The 14,422-nt window shown below is 58.1% G+C and overlaps 1 protein-coding gene across 1 annotated transcript; it reads right to left on the bottom strand.

Moving 5' to 3' along the window:
- Window positions 1-8,273: 8,273 nt before the first annotated feature.
- Window positions 8,274-12,691, bottom strand: IL12RB1 (interleukin 12 receptor subunit beta 1). The gene is made up of 14 exons (XM_027668105.1): window positions 11,942-12,691; window positions 11,686-11,852; window positions 11,454-11,605; window positions 10,923-10,977; window positions 10,657-10,761; window positions 10,491-10,573; window positions 10,185-10,410; window positions 9,922-10,092; window positions 9,741-9,842; window positions 9,507-9,647; window positions 9,265-9,438; window positions 9,040-9,136; window positions 8,874-8,955; window positions 8,274-8,791 (listed from the first exon to the last, which is right to left on the bottom strand). The coding sequence occupies exons 1-14, from the start codon at window positions 12,217-12,219 to the stop codon at window positions 8,297-8,299; spliced, it is 2,328 nt and encodes a 775-aa protein (XP_027523906.1). The 5' UTR covers window positions 12,220-12,691; the 3' UTR covers window positions 8,274-8,296.
- Between the last annotated feature and the right edge of the window lie 1,731 nt (window positions 12,692-14,422).

The following is a 14,422-nucleotide window of genomic DNA, read 5'->3' as shown; positions in this document are numbered from 1 at the left end:
CTCTGGGGCTTTTTGGTGACATCAAAGGGAACACGAAGCACAGCACTGCACCCCCTGGGTAAAGATGCCTCCAAAGCAAGCCCTGTGACCAGGCTGATCCCAGCATGGCACAAGGGAGCTGTTCTGTGCTGCGCAGCAGAGATGGCCGGGGGCTGCTGGTCAGACCCGGATCATCTGCCCCGACTGCACAAGGGGATGCTTATTCCCAGGGCTGGAGGGGGAGGCAAGTGCCCGGCACCCTGTCTATCCCACTGCTTCTTTCTGGGAAACCACGTCACACAGTGACTGGGACAGGCCGTACCGAACCGGGGAGCCCAATGTCGGTGGGAACTGCTCCTGGCCCTCGAGTGGTAGAGGTCTTTCCAGCAGGGATTCTTGTAGATGCCTCCAGGTTTTTCTTGTACAGTTGGGCAGCAGTGCAACAAGGCCAGGCTGGAGCTCCTGCCAGGAAAGGGCTGCACTCCTGAATCCAAGGAGGGGCTAAAAATACCTTGTCTGGACACTTGGAGCAGGGGCACAGTGCAGACCCGCCCCAGGCAGTGCTTTCCCAACCACTGGCAGTGCTGCCGGTGCTCTCTCCAACCTTCTGTTGTTTATCTTCCCCAGCTCCAAAGTCCTGATTGAACAGCCTGGGCTGTTCTCTGGTTTATTGGCACAGGGAGGTTGGAGCACACGGAGCTCCCTGGGGGTCTACTGAGCCAGGATGGACATGTGCCATGTGCAGTGGTGCCGGCTCAGCACAGAGACCCGATCCCAGGCAGGAGGCGCGTGATGCAACTACAGTGCCGGGATTATTTATAGCTCTTGGCCCGGTATGCTGGAAAATGCTGCCCAGACCACCCGGCAGAATCTGCTCCTTGCGAGGGGCACAGAAACCTACCCCCACCCCCCACTCTGCTACTCTCTTTTCTTTTTTACCCTTCCGTCCCAAAAATGTGGGACCCCTTTGCTCTGGCCACAGGGGTGCTGGGACTTCCCTCATATTGCAAGCTCCACGGCTCTGCAGAGTGCTGGGACCCCTCCCCACTGCAGTTCAACAGCCCTGCAGGGTACTGGGACCCTCCCGAAATGGCAGCTCACAGCTCTGAAGGGTGCTGGATCTAGAAGATGCTGGGATCCCCTGGCTGCAGCTCACGGCACTGTAGCCCTTTCTGCATCGTGTTGGGGGGCTACTCCTTCCCCCCAGCCCTCCTTGTTCCCAGAGGATGCTCGGTCCCATCACTTGAGGCTGTTGTCCCCTGGCAGGGGGTCAGTGGCGGGGGATCAGTGGTGGCCGTGCCGCGGGGAGGGTGACACGGGAAACTCGTGGCTGTCCCGGCGCTGGCAGGGACAGAATGTGCTGTAGCTGGCGCAGCCCTGCGAGGGCCGGGATTAACTACACCGCTGCTGCCTCCGGCCCGGGAGCCCATCCAGCTCCCAAAACAAGCACCACCTTCCCCCATCCCAGCTGGGCTGAGCCCTGCGGGACACAACTCACCCCAAAACCTGCTGAGGGGCACCCGTTGGGGGCTGCTCTGTTTGCACGGGGTAGGGAGGCGGTCAGTGATGATAAATCTGGATTTTGGCCCTCTTCTGTCCTTGTGCCAGGGACGGGGTTCATGCACCGCCCAAATTCAGCATCTTTGTGCTGGTGGGATGGTGGGTTCACGGCACTCCCACCCTGGGGAGCAGTGGTTGGTGCTGATGGGGGTTCAGGGGGACCTGTTCACCCCCAGGTTGAACACTTGAGGGGACACACACAGTCTCCAGGAGCACCGGGCCTTGCTTTGGGTTTGCTCTAACCTCCGGTTGTGGATGGCATGGCACAATTTCAGGGGTCTGGGGCTCTGGGGGTTCCCCTTCACGCGGCAGCGGCAGAGCTGTGCCAGGGCTCCGGGAAGCAGCCGTGCACCCCGACATGCTGGGGCGGCATCACGGCCGCCCCTCTGCCCGCTGACTCAGCCGCCTGTTTGCCGGAGCCGCTCCCGCCCACGGAAACCACAGGCGAAGTCCCCGCATCCCTGCGCCGGGGCTTTCCCCACTGGCTCGACAGGAATCGCAGCTTTTCCCAGCCCGGTGCGGGCACTGAGCTCCTCCGGGCGCGGGGAGGGGGGCGGGGGAAACTGCGGGCAACCGCGGTGGGTTTGTGCCAAAAAGCGGGGTCTGGAGCAGCTGGATGGACGTGTTGCATGTGCCACATGTCCCGTCCCCTGCGAGCATCGTTCCAAGGGGATCATAGACCGGGGCACCCCACAAACCCCGATGGCAGCGGGTGCTACCGGTGCCTTGCCGCAGGCTGCCGGGAGCAAACCGCCTTCTTTATTCACTATATCCAACCCAAACCCTTGTTTTTTTGGGTCTGACTCCCCCATTTGGGGTCCCTCGCTGTGGCACTGCCCAGTCCCTTGCACAGTCACTGCTCTCTCCCTCCTTTCCTCCGGCGATGGAAAATTTCTATGACTTTTTGACTTTTATCCAGTTGTTTGGGAGCGAGGAAGGGGCCGGCGCCGCGCACAAACATGTCTATGTATAAACACTGGGGACTGAACAAGGGCTGGAGCCGCTGGCACCGGACCCTCCCCTCCGAGCCGGGTGACCCCTCTCCCGCCGGGACCCCAGTGCGGCGCCCCGTGTTCGGTGACCCAGAGTCGTCCCTGCGGAGACACAAATATTTTGGCTTTGTCTAAAAAAAAAAAAACCACCACACTCAAAAACAACAACACTAAAAAATTCCGCCCCCCCCCCCCCCCCCCCATGCCGAACCATCCAGCAGCGGCGCGTGACGTGTTGGCACACAAACAGTGCGCACGGGGATGGCGCTCACCCAGCTCAGGGCTCCCGCGCCGGTCTGGGATTTGCAGGTGACACGGCCGTGCCCTGTGATAGGGATGTGGCGCGATACGACTTTGCTCCCAGCGCCGCTCCCCACCCCGGCTGTGTTTCCTGTCACTCCCCGGCGCCGCTTCCCAGATCGTAGAGAAACCCCCATCGAGCACGGGGTGGGTACCCGACCCCTGCCGCGGGGACACCCCACGCCCTGACCCCCAAATCTTCCCACAGCTAAAACCTTGCTCGTGTGGGGCGTGTGCCACCACCTCCCTCCTTGCTGGGCTGCTCTGGGTGTTCCCCGCTGAGAAGGGAGAAGTCGGGGCTGTCACCCTCACTGCTCACTGTCACCTCATCCTTGCTCTGAGGCAGGAATGATGGTGTGACCCTGTCAAACCCCACGGCTCTGATCTCTCCTCCCATTCCCCAACCTCAAAGTCTTCCGAAACAGGGTTATGCCCTTTTTTTTTTTCCCCACCACTCTGCAATAAGCAGCAATTTTGAGCTGATTTCAAAAAAAAAACCCTCAGACTAAGTTCAGTTTTGGGGGGGAGAATCAGAACCACAGAATATTCTGAGTTCAAGGCAGCTTGCAGGGATGCCCCCTGCCCTTTCACAACCACATTAGCAAGCCTGCGTCCAATTATTTTTTAATGCAGGCATTTGTGTGGAGCAGGGAGAGGCATTTTCCTGCTGAGCAGCTGTGTAAATGTCACCACATTGCGGCCCGGCGATGGAGGCAGAGATAGCCCGGGAGGTCCCAGCTGGTTGGAGGTGGCTGTGGCGGGCAGTGTCGGTGGGGAGGGTGCTGCCGAACGGTCCCGGGAGGGGCTGAGCCGGTTCCCTCCGCTTTCCTGGCGGTTTGGTCTATGAAAAAGAGAGTCGATCTGCCTGCGAAGAGCTGGTAAACATCGGGGGAGCGGAGCTGGGAGAGGGGGCGTTGCTTTTGTTCCTGTGTTTATCGCTGCAAAGCCGGGCAGGCTGCTTGCTCCGGGATGAGCCTGCACGGATGCGGGGGGGGTGGTGGTGTGCTGTAAATAGGGGATTTTGGGGGGTTCTCTGGTTCTTATCGAGTTGTCCTTAGGTCAACTCTGGCCGCCTGCTTGAGCAAAATATGTTTATGCTGCAAATCTCCGGCCGGCTCCGCTGCCAAGTGGGCAGGGAACGCGTGTGCTGATAAGAGCGCTGCGTCCTCCCCTTCCCGATCACCCGATACCCAGGGAAGCGCACGGAGGCGGCCTCCCACCTCCCTACACCCTGGATTTATGATTTCTTTTACTATTATTATAAAGTTTCCGTTGAAAAGAAAAACAACCACAATTCAATAGCTGCGGCTTTGCAGCTGCCAAAGCCTGGAAAGCTCTGGCTGTGCCAGCATCTGAGCTGCCCCCGGGGCAGCCGGCCCTGAGAGCAGCCATCCGAAAACGTTAAAACTGCAGAAAGAAAATGCTTCCTGCCATCGTCCGAGCGTCCCTGTGAGGGTAGAAGATGGTTTTCACCGTCTTCTCCCAGCTCACGTGCTGGGACAGGCAGCATCCCAGTGGGATTTTGAAGCGAGCTGAGCACCCAGTGCAGCCCCAGGGGCAGCTCCAAGCCCTCCTCGGTTTGTTAAATATTCAGTTTTGGTGCTGCTTGAAGTCGTTTTCCCTCCTTGGGTTTGGAAACAGTGCTGGCCCGGGTGAGCCTGTTGCAGGCGGGTTCGGGCTGACGTGAGCAGGAAAGAGCCGGGGTGGCCGCAGGGCCTGTTTGCGAAGTAGAGTTGTTGTTGTTGTTGTTGTTGTGATACCGAATGGTTGCAAAACGCCAGCGCTGAAACACCCGTGACTTTCAAAACAAACCGAGCCCAGCTGTGGCCGGTGGCTCTTTGTCCAGATGTGTCCATCTGTCCAGCTGTGAGCCACGCAGCCCCTTCCTCACTGCAGGATGCCTGTGCCAGCAATGCATGGAGGTTTTTTTGCTGTGAGAAGAATTCCAGAAGCTTTTTTTAGAGAGGAAAAGCCAAAATTCCGAAGCTGCTGAGATTTTACTGCCCCAGGGATCTGCCGAGCATCCCACCCACAGAGGTTTTACCAGTGCTGGGGGGGTGGATGAAATGAGCTGTTCACCGCTAGGGCGAGACACAGCCTTTGAGTTCTGCTTAAAAAATAAAAAACCCTAAAAAAAATCCCAGGGATCAGTTTGTTTGCTTAGGGATTTAGTCACCTAATCTGCCTGGCAGCGGGTTGCATTGTGGAGGTGGTGACAGCAACAGCTTTTTGCCTGGCAAATAATCCTGCTCTTAGCCATAGCTGATGGTCGAGCTGGGCTCAAACATCCCATTGGCATCGGCTCTTCTCTGGGATGGGGCTCAGGCAGGAGGAAAGGGTGCTGGGTGTAGAGAAAGGGGTGGGAGAGGGATGGATGGGTGAGGGAAGGGACTGGGAAAGGAATGGATGAATGAGCGAGGGAAGGGGTTGCAGGGTTGCAACATTCTTCTTTGCTGCCCATGCTAAAACCAGGCTGTGGCTCTGTTTCTCCGAGGCTGAGAAACAGGTTAAACTCCTCAATCTGGGAGCAAAACATCTTAATCTGGGGGAAAAATATCAGCCTGGACCCACAGGGATGGACCTCGCCTTCCCCAGGGGCTTAGATGTCCCAAGGGCTGTTGATGGGGCCATAGTGAACCACTCTAGCTGTTTTATGTTTTTCTTCTGGTGCCATCTGAGCTTGCATCCCCCAAAATCAAGAGGAAATGGCTTCAAGTTGCTGCAGGGGAGGTTTCAGGAAAAATTTCTCCACCCAAAAGTGGTCAGGCATAGGAACGGGCTGCCCATGGCAGTGGTGGAGTCCCTATCCCTGGAGGGATTTAAAAGCCATGTGGATGTGGCACCTGGGAACGTGGTTTAGTGGTGGGCTTGGCTGGTGTGCTGGGTTAATGATTGGACTCGATAATCTTAGAGGGCTTTTCCAACTTTTATGATTCTAGAAAATCAGGGAGCTCAAGGCAAATCCCCAGGCTCCCACCACCTTGCTGCAGCTCTGGCTGCCCCACCTGCTTTCTTGGGATGTGGTGCTGAGTTTTCCACTTGCAGGTAAATCCACCTGCACATGTCCCTTGTGCCATTTACTTTTGGGGACACATGACTGGGACTCTGTGGGAATAGGGAGAGAATAAGATGAGGTTTTTCCCCTTTAAAGCAGGGATGCTCCATGTTTGCCCAGGGAAACAGCACTGTCACTGGTGGTGTGTGGGCAGTGCTGGCACCAGTGGGTGTGAATAGGGGAACCCATAGTTTGAGGTGACTTTGAGATCGATGCTGAACCCCTTGTGCCCCCACCATTACACCCCTCAACTGGGCTGACCTTTATTTTCCCTGCCGTGATGGCTTTTGGCTGCTTATCCTGGAGTCTCCTGTCGGGTGTAACAAGTTGCCCACCCTCAGGCTGTGAGTGGTGGTGGCTCTCACCAGGCATAATCGATGCCCTGTAGCATGTCTGGGTCCTGCGCCCATTCGGATCCGGATGGAGGAGCAGGGAAGGTCATGTCCTGGCTGCAAAGTCTGGCCTGGTAGCTACCCTTGGGTCGCCAGGCTCAACACAGCTCCTGGGGACTCATTTGGAAAACAATCCTGTGAAATTTAAACTAATTAGAAAGTCCTGAGCCACTCGCTCGCACTAATTGGCAAGTTATGGCTTGATTAGTTTTCCCCGGCACGTTGTTCATGGGCACCATGTTCCTGTCAGAGCACTGGCCAGCTCAGGACACGTGTGGGAAAAGATACACAGGGCCATCCCTGAAGGCATCAGAGGGAGTGTGAGCGGCACCATGGGTGGGATGGATCCCTGGAGGGTGCCACCGTCGGGGGTCTGCTGTTCCCCCTCCCCAGGGTGTTTTTAATGCAGCAATTGGGACTGTCTGTCCTGCTGTGAACTCATTCCGTGAACCGGAATGATTCACTGACGTCGGCTCGGGCCCCGAGACGGGCAATGTGTTTACTGCTGCCACCCAGCCGTGCTGAGCCGTGACCCCAGAGCTGTTTCCTTCATTGCTCTGACCCCGGGCTGTACTCGAGTGTGTACCCACTCCTGTAACCAGATACTTCCTCCCTGTGTGCCTGATGTGCTCCGACAGTGAGCCTGGCATTGCCCAAATCCCAACAAAATTCCTAAATCTGATCCCCGCGCCTGGGTTTCTGCGTGGCAGGACGCCAGATCTCCAGCCGATCCCCAGGGATTTGGGGTGCGCAAGAGAGGACACAGGGGTCCTGTGAGGTGATGCATGGCGGGGAGGGAAGGATGAATTTGCTCTGCCAAGAGGTTGAGAAGCGCCGTGGGGACGTGGGGCTGATGCCACCTCGTGGCTTCATCAGCAGCTGAACGTCCTCGGCTGGGTGAAGATACCGGACGCTGGTGGGCACGAGGACGGTGGCACAGTGATGCGGGTCCTGAACGGGACCCCCAGCCGTGGGAGAAACACCATCGCAGCCACTTCACCTCTGGAGCGCTGGGAATGGCCGTAAATCCCAGCCCACCCGTCGCTGGCGGGGGTTGCGAGGTGACCGTGCCGCCCTGCAGCCCCGCGCTCCCTGTGCGGTGTCTCTGCTAGGCATCGGTGTTGTTTCCGCCCACGGTGCCGGTGCTGCGAGTGCGATTTTGGTGAAATCCTTTGCAAAACACAAGCTAAAAGCAGCAGCGGGGAGGCTGAGCCATGTGCTGGTGGCTGAGACACCGCAGCGGTGCCTTACCTGGACTTCCCCGTGCTACCAACCCCACATAGTTTGTAGTTTTTTAAAATTTTTTGCTCTCTCAGCAAGTCAACGCCGACGCCACCAGGCAGAGAAAACCACAAATCCCTTCTCATCTCCAATTCTGCCCCAGATAAAGCCCAAGGCGGCAACGTGGCCCCACATGAAGGGGCTGGGGGGGGGCGAGGGATCACCCCAGACCGGCTGTGTCCTCTGCAGCGCCATGGATTGCCCTCGGCTCTAAATCCTTGCTGCAATCTGCCCGGGTCAGGCGAGGAAAAACCATCTCAGCCCTGCTGCTTTGTGGAGTTACTTAATTTTTTTATGTTTGCTTTTTTTGTTTTCCTCTTTATTTTTTGCTGATTTTTTTTTTTTTTTGCAGGTAGATGGTGTTTGGTGCTTTGCGTCCCCATCCCATGGAGGGGATGCTGGTCCCAGCGATGGAAGCTAGCAGGGATGAAGTTCTGCCTCTCCTCCTGATCCAGCCAAGGAAATACCCTCAGCCCTGGACAGACTCTGGAGCCACCATCTCTTGGTTTTTATTCCTGATGAAAAATTGAGACTGGGAAATGTGTGGCTAAAACCTGGCATGGTGCAACACAGAATCCAGAGACATCGCCTTCCTTGTCCTGGAAACCAGAAACCCCCCTGAAAGTGCTGGCTTGACCATGATCCCATGGGGTGGGCACCCAGCATCCCACACACTCAGCACCCTATTGGACACCCTGTTCCTGCCGTCCATCCCTGCTGCTCCAACCTGGTGATGGCTATGGCACCGACTTCTCTGGCGATAGATTCCATCCTTCCTGGTCCCCAATGATGATGGATTTGTTGGAGATGAGCAGGGCAATGGGGATCAGTGGCTGGCACAGCCCCTGCCCTCCCTCCTCTTCCTCCTCCTCCTCCTCACCGGGTGGGTGCCCAGTGCAACTAGTGCTGCCAGGCGGTGGAAATCCCACTGGGCTCAGCATCTCCTGCCTGCGGTAGGCAAAGGTCATCTCCTCCTCACAGCCTGGCGGACACACCACCAGCACGTGCGCTGGCTTTTCCGTCACAAGACTGGGCTGTGGCACGTTGGGCTGTGGCACATTGGACTGTGGCACACTGGGCTGTGACACATTGGGCTGTGGCATGCTGGGACGTGGCACATCAGTCTGTGTGGTGGTGTCAGTTGTCTCCTTGCTGGGATTCAGCTCCATCAGCAGCAGCTCAGCTGGGTTGAACCTCTCCGAGGGCTCCAGGAGGCCTATCCAGGTCTGGCCCTAAGGGTTAGGTGGGTTTGGGGTGGAATGTCCCTTGCCAGGACCATCTGTGGGTGTTTGTGGGCAGCACCTTGCATCTCACCTGGCCCTTCCCACTGGCAGAGAACTGGATGGCATTGGTGCCCACGGGCTTGGGAAGAGGTGGGAAGAGGAGGTGGCGAGCCCTGGGAAGGGAAGAGGTGGTTAGTGAGGGGTTGGGCAATGGGCGGTGGCCTGAGCTGTGTGGGGGCCGAGGATGCTGCTGTCACCTCTTTTTGGTCAGGTGGTAGATGGCAGCCATGACGGGGACACTGAGCGAGATGCCCAGGTACTTCAGGTTGGCTCTCCACACTGCTCCCTGAGGACCTGGGGACAGGCATGGCTGGGTGGTGGCATTCCTGTCCCCAACACCCCACATGGGACACAGGAGACATTTCGGGGCGAGGGTGAGCACCCCATGGGGAGTGGGGAGAGGATGGGATCCCAACCATTACCTAACGCCTTGGTCTGGAATTTCTTCCAAGCACTGCAGGTCCCCTCACTGTCCTTTGTCACTTCCCAAACACCCACCCTGTAGGCTGTGCCGGGCTGGAGGTTTTCGAGGGTGTAGTTCACTGCTGTGGCATCAGCTTCACCGTCTGGGCAAACAACAACAAGTGGGCAGCAGTCTGGCAGCTGCCTGGGCAGCACCCTCCTCCTGCCCCACAGGGCTAGGGGAGTCAGGAGTCCCACTCACAGGTCACGTTGTCCCTCTCAGCCATGTGGCAGATGAGGTACTTGGCCAGCGCCCCAGGACAGGCAGCGCGGGAGGACGGTTTCCACTGGAGGACGACGCTGACATCTCCGCTGCTGATGTCAATGGGCACAGCCAGCGAGCCTACAGGTAGTGGTGCCAAAAAATGAGGAAGTGTTTCAGGAACCCCTTTCTGGAGTTAAACCAGGCATGGATGTGCTGTGCTCTCACACATACCATTGTTGGCATAGTGGTGCCACAGGGCGAAGGTGGCCCAGCCCCGCTCCGGGTCCCAGCCATGCACAGCAAGGCGGTGACACGCCGGCGCTCCCAGTGCTCCTGGGGTAGGAACAGGGGGTGCTGGTTAGACCCCCACCAAGCTCTGACCCGAGGTGGGGGGCTTGGGGTGCTCCCTTGCCTTTTTCCACATGGATGCTCTTGGCAGGGAATTCCTCTTGGACGCAGACACCCTGTTGGGGGGCTTCTGCCAGGACCTGCTGCTCGAAGCAATAGGCCTCGCCCGGGATTGGTGCTTCCCATTGTGCCGTCACGGTGCTACCGGCCACGCTGACATCCTTGAAGCTGAGATCTGGGATGAAATGGTGGATGTGAGGGATAGCTGGAAATAACAACTCCCTGAGGGGCTGCCAGGGGAGCTCGGCCCTCCTGTGGGATAGTTACCTCTATGCTGCTCTGCCGGCACATGGAGCTGTGACGCCGGCCCTGGCCCAGCGGCGTTGACGGCCCTCAGCAGGATTTCATATTCAGCTCCAGACAGGGTGAGGTTGTGCTCCCTCACCTCCCACCCCAGCACCACAACGTCCTCCTCATCCAGCTCAGCACAGCCACACGCTGGCATGTGGGCATGCAGTGTGTAGTTGACATCCCTTTGTCCCTTGAGGACTGGCTGGGGAGGGAGAGTGGACAGTGTGGGGGATGAAATGGTGGGGGGGACACTCAGGAGGGTCCCCAGGGATGCCGCTGTACCTGCCAGCTCAGCCTCAGCACCCGCTGCCCATCTCTGCCTAGTTTTTCCAGTTGGTGGCTCAGCACTGGGCTCTCCAGGATTTCTGCAGGAGGGACAAGCCTGACTGAGCGATCAATGTTTTTGGGAGCTGGTAGGATCCCACCAGCCTCCCCTCCTCTTCCTCACCCTCGGGAACAGAGATGTTGCTGCTCCAATCACTCCAGTAGCTGCTCCAGGTCTTTTGCCGTAGCTGGACCACAAAGGTGCCATTCCCCTTCAGGGTACAGTTCACTAGAGAGGAGTGGCAGGGTCAGGTGGGAGATGACCCCTCTTTCCCCCAGTTTTTGGCCATTGTGGGTGCTGGGGGGGAGCACGGGGCAGAGTATTCTGCCAGAACCTGGGAATACTCCCAGAAGATGCTTGTCCCCAACATCCCCACAGGCTCAACCAACCTGAGTCATCTTCATCTTTCGCCATCACGGTCATACATTCCACCTGTAGAGAAAACTAGGAATGAAGACACCCTCCTAGTAAAACCAGTATGTTACTGGGCCATCAGTGTGATCTGCAATCATCCCAGGCACTGGAAGAAACAAATAGAGGGGACATGGTGGCCCAAGGGATTTCCTTGGTTGGGGTAGCCCCTCTTCAACCCCGGGACCCTCCTGACAGCAATTGAGAGGAGCAGGGGGTCCCCAGCTGCGGGGCCTTCACTGGGGACAAGCCTCCAGATTTCATCTGTTGTCGTCATTAGTATAATCTGGGGTTTTGCCTGTGTAATCCCTTCGAATCACAGCCTGATCCTGTTATGGGAAGCAGCAGGATCCCATGGCCAGAAGATGAGGCAGAACCGATAATGCAGCGAAACAGATGGGGTACAGCTGGGTTTGAGGGGGGAGGACAGTGACATCACTGAGCCCCCACACTCCTCGGGTTGCCACAGTGCTCCCAACTGTCCCAGCTCCAGCAAACAGCATTTTTACTTGTGTCCAGCCGCTGTCTCCTGCCCTCCAGGATCGAGCCTCCCGCTCTGCTGGCTGGTCCATGCCAGGGCACTGTGGCCGTGGCACCCGCAGCCTCAGCTGACCGTCAGTCCTGGAGAAGGGCACCCGTGAGGGAGGTGGATCTGGCTTTTCTGCAAAGATGTTGTTTTGAGTGGTTTTGGCAGTTTTTGGCCCTGGTGCTGGTGTTCAGCCTGGTCCCACAGGCACTTACCGGCCTCGTTGAAGACAAATGTGATATTGGGGGTCCTGTGGACGTGGCCTTCCCAGCTTGCCTCTACCCAGGCCACAGCATTGTTTAAGATGTACAGCTTGTGATGTGGCAGTTTGTAGTTTGTCATCTTGTGTGCATCAAACTGGCTACACCCTTTGTGCTGCCAGCTGGGGAGGGAGTGGGCACAAGGTCAAATCCAGGTGAGGCAGGACACATCCCATGGGCTCCCCATCCCCCTCCACAATGCCCTACTCACCAGAGATTCAGGGAGTAGGAGGTGTTGCCAGCAGGGCCGAGGGGTGACCAGGAGCAGTGGAAAGAGTTGAGGGAGTTGCATTTCTTCCAGCAGGAGAAGTTCTGGGCTGTGATGGTGTCTGTGGTATAGGGCAGTGTCTGGGGGCTCCCGTATCCCATACCCTTTCCCATGCACTTAGGGAGCAGCGCTGTAGCTGTTACCTGATCACCATGCTGCTCGACTGGGGTATTGGAGCAGCCACATGAGCGATTCTCACCAAGACCCCCCACTTCCCCCATCCCCAGTGATACTGGTGCTGCTCACCCCAGTCCTGCCCACTGCCAGCAGGGATTCACCGCCTTTACTCCATCCCTGTGGTTTTGGGTGAGCATCTCCATCGCAGCACCACCTCCCTTGGCCTTATCACCCCCGAATCACTCACTGAAAGTGATATCTCTCATCTCCCAGCACCGCGGCAACACTTACCGCCCGCCACCAGTGCCGCCAGCAGCCACCCCAGCATCGCCCACCCGGAGTGTCCCACTCCAGATTCAGGGCTTCCCTGCCCTTCCTGGTTGCCCAATCCCCAGCACCCAATGAGTGCCCCTCTCAGGCGTGGTGGCAGCCCCGGTGCTCAGCACAGCTTCCCGTGCCTGGTGTTTCCTCTTCTGCTCAGACCGCACCGGAGGGCGGCCGTTCCCAGGCAGGTCAGAGCGTGAGACGTGAGTGCCTGCCTCACTTTTACCAGAAACAAAAGAGAAAGCAACGCAAAATATCCCGCTTTTTTGCCGGCACGGCTGCCGGGATGGGGCCGGCCCTGCCCCGCGGCTGCACCTCATGTCCCAGTTGCGCCACGTGCCCCGGCACAACCAGAAGCGCAAGGTAAGCGAAAGATGAGTCTTGGGGTTTTTGGTTGGGTTGTTTTTTTTGCAAACTTCACAGTGTGGTTTTGATCTTCTGCCTGTAACTGGGCGAATCTCCAAGGTTGGGGTTGTCCAGGTTTTTTTTAGGGGGGGTGTGTGTGTGTTTCCAAACCCGGCTGCTGTGCTTGTTCCCAGCACAGTTCATTCCCTGCACCACAAACAAAGCCCCAGTGAGGTGGGAGAGCACGGTGGCACCGGGGCACCAGCAACCGCGTGACGGGCGGGTGACTTCGGGACGGTGGAGCCGGGTGGCACCGAGGGCCATGCACAGAGTCCCCTTGTTTCCCCAGAAAGTGGCTCCTTGTGTGGTGCTTGCTCAGGGCCGGAGGGCAGTGGTGGCAGGAGTGTCTCTGTGCTGGGACAGTGTGGGCACGGCTGGGATGGGTGCACAGAGAGCCCCTGGCACCTCCTGCCTCCCTGTGTGCCCTCCCTGTCCTGCCCACTGGGATTCGGGTACACACCAAGCTGTGCTGTGCTGAACTGAGCCATGCTGGGCTTTGCTGGGCCACAACAGGCAGCAGGACTGGGCTGTACTAGGCTGGACTGGGCTCTGCTGTACCATGCTGAACCAGACCAGGTTGTGTTGTACCATGCTACACTAAGCTGTGCCATGTTGGACCACGCCGTGCCTGACTGGACTGTGCTGTGCCATGCTGGCCAGGCTGGGCCATGCTTTACCATGCCATGCCACACTGGGCTGTGCCATGCCATGCTGGACTGTACTGGGCAGTGCTGCCTCAGGTCATAAACACTGTGCTGTGCTGTGCCAGCCAGGACAGACCTGGGCTGGACCACACTGAGCTCCCACCAATGCCCTGCTGTGCCAGCCCCAGGCCGTGTCATGCTGAGCTGTACCAAGCCAGGAAGACTGTGACAGTCCTGGGCTGTCCCATGCTCTGTTGTGCCATGCCATGGCAGAGTCTGCCATGCTGGGATGTGCTGAACCAGGCAGATTGTACCAGCCCTGTGCCAGCCCCATAATGTGCTATACCATGCCATGCCATGCCAGGCTGTGCCATGCTGGGCCGTACTGAGCTGTACCAAAGCCAGGGAGACTGGGCCAGTCCTGTGCCATGCCAGCTGCATGCCATGCTGTGACAGCCCTGTGCCACACTGTATCATGCTGGCCCCAGGCCAGCCCCATGCCGTGAGAGTCCTGTGCCATGACTGCTGCATGTCGTGTCACGCCCCATGTCATGCTATGTCATGCCAGCCCCACGCTGTGCCAGCCCTGTGTCATGCTATGCCATGCCAGTTCTGTGCTGTGCCAGCCTCATATTGTGCCGTGCCAGCCTCATGCCGTGCCAACCCCATGATGTGCTATACTGTGCCATGTCATGCCAGACTGTGCCATGCCGGGCTGCACTGAGCTGTACCGAGCCAGACAGACTATGCCAGTCCCAGTCTGTTCTATGCCATGCCGGCCCCGTGGCATGCCAGTCCTGTGCCACAGGACTGCATGCCACGCAGTGCCGTGCTGTGGCAGCCCCGTGCCATGCTATGCCATGCCAGTTCTGTGCTGTGATAGCTCCATGCCGTGCCAGCCCCATTCTGTGCCGTGCCAGCCCCGGTGCCGGTG

This window comes from Corapipo altera, unplaced genomic scaffold, assembly GCF_003945725.1.
Source record: "Corapipo altera isolate COAL_440 unplaced genomic scaffold, ASM394572v1 108, whole genome shotgun sequence".
Taxonomy (NCBI): domain Eukaryota; kingdom Metazoa; phylum Chordata; class Aves; order Passeriformes; family Pipridae; genus Corapipo; species Corapipo altera.
The sequence above is the reverse complement of the archived record's forward strand: the minus strand, read 5'-3'. Positions and strand labels throughout refer to the sequence as shown.